The following is a 5958-nucleotide window of genomic DNA, read 5'->3' as shown; positions in this document are numbered from 1 at the left end:
TGTCTGAGATAACTGTGAGTTACTCAGCTTGAGTCACGCTTTCAGCTAAGCCACAAGAGCGCAGTGCTGAGTCTTGCGTGATCCCGATGAACATAGTTTACAGTCCCAGCAAAGTTTTGTGGCCATTCCAGCAACAGAGTTTAATGTATCAATATCAACAGCAGTCATGCTTTTTGGCCTGAAGTATAGTCATAGCAAAGCACAAATATTATTTTTTAAGAACTTAGAAATACTGCTCTTCAAATGGAAAGTGCTACTCAACCCCTCCTTGTTGGCAGTTACTCCTTTTTCATTGCATTCTCCTTCTCTCATATGGCTCACCCACTCGAGTGCTGTTATTTGACTCCTCCTAGGGTGTAGTAGACATGCCAGTACAACCTGGGTGGGCTGTGTTACCAGACGAGACAAATTCCACCCACGCTGTATAAGATGCACTGTTGGATGGATGACTCCAAAGCCGTCCACCATGGGCTTGGGACAATTGCACAGAAATACTTGGGCATCCTGAGTCCTGAGTTTGGATTTCAATTACAAACTGAAATGAAGGATGTCCCTTTGCTCTTCTTGATTGTGGTGTTCACTCAAGCTAATCAGGAAGAGCTTTTAGTCACATTTGTAAAGAAATAATCCAAATTCAATTCATGGAATTTTTTGTAGACACATTTGAATGTCTTTTTTTGATGGTGTTACAATAAAATTATATGCTTGGTATAGATAAAATATTTGATGCTATTTTAGTAAATGGGTTTGATGATTGTTCACATAGAATGGTTCCATATGTGCCACAGCAGTACTGTAATTCGTGATACAAGGAATATGTGCAAAGGTAGTCCATATGTCACACTAACTTTGCTTGTCATAGAGCCATTTGTCTCAGAATATCTTACTATGCCATATTTGCACTGGCAAAAATGACTGTGAACAGTTTAAGTTGGTAAAGCACATGAAACTCCCATTATATGGGAAAAAACATCCAGATGCCATTTTGTGAGTCTGTAAAATTACAAAAGCAAATCACGGGGCTGTAACCCTGAATATCATGAGTCAAAAAAAAAAGGCAGCTTGGGGTGTCAGCAGTATGGAGAGTAGCGTATTGCTCCCTTTGCCCTGTGAGGAGAGCAGGATGGTTAGCAGAGGGGTGCATCTCCAAGAATTGTGTGATTCATCTGTCATCACTGTCATCACCTGATTCCAGTTAAAGTGAAACCAGGTGTGGTTCGGGCAGGAGGAGCAGATCGGGTGGGTTGTTTCCCCGCAACATCTTATTCCCTTTGTTTCTATTCCTGTTTCTTGTTTATATGAATTGTCTACCATAAACTATCAGTAGCTTTACAGGGCGTCTCCACAGGCATTGCTAGGAAACACCATGAGGGAAATCCCAAGGCTTCCTCAACTTTCTTGCGTGGGTCACTCGTACAGCATTACACTGCAGTATTGGTAACAGTTACCAAATGCTGATGGACAAACTGGAATAAAATTAGCATTTTGGAATACAAGTCTCAAGATTACTCAAAACCAGGCATTGAACCTTAAATTTCCTAGAAGGGGATGGATTTTAGAGGGGAAGAACTCACCTTCTTGAGGTTAAAAAAGCATTCCTAAGTTATGTCGACTCAGGTACACAGAATGAATAGACTCTATTGAAAATAGTATTGTCAGTAAATAACTGAAGAACTGAAGACAAGGTACTGGATCTGAGGACAAAATCTGCTGAAGTAAGTGGCCAATTTTCTGCATCAGCTGAAACTGCACATTAAGATTCCAGCCCAAGGTTTCCCTAGGGTGATGCACGGCTTCATTTCCTGACCTGTTTCATCTCAGACCATGAATCGTTCATCACTCAGGAGCCCTGAGATCTTCAGCAATGATCCCATGGGGTCCCTGACAATGAAAGACGGATATGAATTTCTCATTGTCTGAGGCTCCTGCCCTCATGCCGGGGCTGGATAACAGCAGCTCCTTGCTTACAGGTTACTCCACCTGTACTTTTAAAGTTTAAAGTGGGCCATGTGCTTTGTGTTTGTTTCTTGGCCAGAAAGATGGGTACAAATGCTTCCCATTTCCAAACCTATAACTCAGTCAGAAGGTGTCTATGGAGTCGAATGTGCCTCATATCAGAGTCATAGGAATTAATGTGCGTGGGTATGATGGGATTAATTGCACAATGCCCCCTTACTGGAGCATGACTTGGAAAAGTGGGGTAGTATCTCAGGTACGTCAGCATATTCTGTTTATGGATAAACTTCTGAGCAATCTTTGCTCCATGAGGCAACCAGAGAAATAGGAAAAAGCAATAAAAGAAAAAAGTTACATTGCCAGAGTAATGAGAAGAACGCAATAGTAATCACCATGACTGAGCAAAATAATTACATTATCTGGGGCAGTTACAGGTGGAGTGAATTTTTGTTTGATAATGCATTAGGGCATCATACATGAAGAATGTTTCATATCCTTCCGATTGCCTAAGAAAAGGTATAAAAGCGCTCCCAGTTGTGGGCTGCTCTAACCATTTCTCCTGACTCTTTGCTGTGAGGGGGTAAGTTGGAGACAGATGCTGTTGCTATTAATATATTGCTGTAACAATACAGGATTTTAACTGGAATGTATGAAAAGTTCGAAGCTTTCTTTCAGAAAGAGCTGTTTCCTACTTACTCAGTGGCAGGCTGTAAAAGGGCAGGAAAACAGTTTTCAGAGCAGCTGAAAGTTTGAGATTTGCAAACTTATTTATAGTGAAAGTTAGCAAATTCCTGTTTCCTCCTGCCTTTAGGAATCTGCCTTACTTTGCTTGTGTTGACTTGTAATGGTGAGTACCAAGAAAAGTTAACTCTGACTCTCAGACTGAACTAGGAAGCCACTGTTAGGAATAACATTTTGTCCTGTTCTTTGTGATTATTTCTGAATTAATTTGAATCCTGTCATGCATTAAATCATGTACTTGTTATGGGTGGGACTTTATTCCTCTTCTTTATTCCCAGCCTTCCATTTTATGGGTTTTAGTAAGGCAGGACAGAGATCAAGAGGAGCTGTAAATTGATTTTATGAGTAATCAAGTGATCATATGATTAAAGAAAAGGACTCCACAAGATTATGCACAGTTCCTACTTCTGCCAGTCATTTGTCACCTTGGTCATCTTCAGCAAGTCATCTGGGACCACTTTCCCAGGAGTCCCAGTTATACTGGAAACCTCACTGGCACTGCGTTCCCACCCAAATGCGGGAGAATCTGCCAAGGAAACTCTCTTTACAAGCTCTTCAGGGATGTGGCTGCTGCTCATTTTATCTCTGTACAGAGCATGCAGGGGAGCCCTGCTGCCAGCTGTAGCATCTGAAAGATTAGGGAATAACACTGCCATTAACAACCAGGCTTGCCTGAATTTTAGCTCCATCTCTCCTGTTGCCTCACCAAATAACTCTGGGCAATGCATTCACTTCTAACCCTCAGTTACCTCTTCCTTAAAGATGGAATAACAATGACTTGCCTCATACAGCTGTAATAATTACAGGTGGTGCAGAACCAGCACAGGATGTTACTGTATAGGTGCTAGCCAGTGTTTCTTTTCTTTTCTGCAGTTATTTATAAAAAAAAAAAGGTCAAGTGTCACAGTAAGTCAGATTTAACAGGGAATGGTGGAAAGGCAAAATGGGATAGGAGGACAGTTTGAGTTCAAATACACATTTTCCTTGATTGTTAATGATATTTTCATATATCAAATTGGCTCCATAATTAGGAGCCAAAAGAAACAGAGGTTGTTCTGGGGGAGAGGAGGAGGCATGAGAAGACAAGAAAAGGGATATTGCTGTTGAGATAAAACTGAAATCTTCAGCCTCTGTCTGGTCTTCTCGCTACCTTTCATTCTTTCTCTTCAAAGCACAATTTCCACTATATTTGTCCCTGAGCATTCAGCCTTGTGTTGCCTCGGTGTTATGTGTTTCAGATTTATCTGCATTCCCAGAAGATGTCTTCCTACAGACGGATGATCAGCTCCCACTGCCTTGCACCCTGCGAAGTCACCTGCCCACAACCAATTGCAAATGCCTGGAGTGAGCCCTGTGTTACATCCTGTGGTGATTCGAGAGCCGTGATCTACCCGCCACCTGTGGTCATGACCTTCCCTGGCCCCATTCTCAGCTCCTGCCCTCAGGAGAGCATCGTGGGCAGCTCAGCACCATCCACCATTGGGAGCTTGGTTGGATCCATGAGCTCTCTGGGTCCCAGTGGCTCCTATGGCTCTAGGAGCTTGTACAATTATGGGAGGTCATATTCTTCCTATGGATCCAGTGCTTATGGTTTTGGGAGCTGCAGACCATGTTAAATACGCAGGAGCAATCACCCAACACAGAGGAAGATGTTCCTCCTGTTACTGCCACTTTGTTCCTGGAGCATGAACTGTGCGTCTCTGAAAATCATACATGCAATCTCAAGCTAGCAGTTTAATTTAGTTTCCTGACTATTCTTTCCAGTAGCTCCTAATAATGATGGCCTCAGATTAGTTATATCCATGATCTTGGCTGGTTGAAAGTGGGATGAGATTGTATAAATCTTCCCATGCCATGAAAAAGAGTAACATATGTGGAATATATAACCCTGGAGGAATTCTTGGCTTGCAGCCTCTAATGAGACCCTGGCAATATTTTCCCCATGTTTTTAATTCTCCAAAAGATCTTTTACATCTTACTTTCTCATTAAAATATTGTGCATCAGAATTCTGAACTTTCTTGTCTTTTTTTTTGTCCAATATTTTTTGTTTATATACCAGTCTTGGTGAGCATCAGTCCCTGTAGTGAAACACGACAGTGTTTGCTTTCTTTCAATGCCTAAAGTTGTAAGGTGACCAGGTCCTTTAAGCAGGAGCGAACATAATGACACAAAAGTAATTTCATGCTGGATAAACATGTTTTGTAACCCTTACAACTAAGTTTGAAATTTCCTCCAGGACAGGTGTGGTTACAGTGTGTATTTGGTACATGTTAGCAAAGGAGGTTAAACAGACAAGTAACTTTGAAGATCTTCCCTGTGTCTCACTACTTGCCCAAGGCTCCAATTTAATTATATCCCTATACATTGGTTTTGTGAAGTCTTTCATTGTTTAAAAATAGCATGTAGTGATCTGTGGGCAGGACTTTCCTTTGAATAGCCAACAGGAATTTTTAACTGAATAGCAAATCTTCACTGAAATTCTGTGAGTTCTTTGAACTTTCCCATTAATACCTCTACATTTTTGGCAGCCCCAGTTAAGATAAATAAAAGAATAATTCTTAAGTCTTCCCTGAAGAACAAAACATATCATTCAGGCCAAATAATATTTTCCATCTCAGGAATTTTACACTTAAATTACGGTCTACTCACAGATGGCTGTGGATACTCGGCATATCCAGCACTTCTCTTCGTACAACAGCAACCTGGTTCCAGGGTGCTCAGTGTGTCCTGTGGAGCTGTTTTTCTAGTGATGCAATTTGCATAAAATTAGCACAGCTATTAAGAGTCATTCGCCCCATCCTCTGCTTGGAATGCCAATCAGGATGGACCAGACATCAGACACTGCTCAGCACTTCTGCTCCTCTCTGTGTGAAGCCACTGTTCCTGGGAATGCCAGCAAAGCACTGACAAACTTCACTACACTTGAGCAGGCTCATTGCAGGCAAACCCCATCTCAGGCTGCAGAAATTTGTTTGGACAGGATCAAGTATGTGGTAATAACTTCAAAAGGTTTGGAGGTGTGACTTCACTTGTAAAACTAGGTGAAATGAGATGGGGCTACAAAGATGTAGCCAGGCAACACCTCTTTCTTGTTAGGATGTGTCTGAAGGCTTGGTCTTGTTTTCATGCTTCCTCTGTCTCCAATTTGCTGCATGATTATTCTTGGAGTCACTAAGACTAGGTATGAAGAGCACTAAAGCAACTAGATCAGATATTTTCAAGACGCATTGCTATGGTTTTGATCACTATAGAAGTCTTTT

General features: G+C 41.6%; 1 protein-coding gene across 1 annotated transcript; it reads left to right on the top strand.

Moving 5' to 3' along the window:
• Positions 1-3956: 3956 nt before the first annotated feature.
• LOC141734484 (feather keratin B-4-like) lies at positions 3957-4337 on the top strand. The gene has a single exon (XM_074566323.1). The coding sequence runs from the start codon at positions 3957-3959 to the stop codon at positions 4311-4313; it is 357 nt and encodes a 118-aa protein (XP_074422424.1). The 3' UTR covers positions 4314-4337.
• Positions 4338-5958: the final 1621 nt, after the last annotated feature.

Source organism: Larus michahellis, chromosome 24, assembly GCF_964199755.1.
Source record: "Larus michahellis chromosome 24, bLarMic1.1, whole genome shotgun sequence".
NCBI classification, from domain to species: domain Eukaryota; kingdom Metazoa; phylum Chordata; class Aves; order Charadriiformes; family Laridae; genus Larus; species Larus michahellis.
This window is presented reverse-complemented; position numbering and strand designations above follow the sequence as displayed.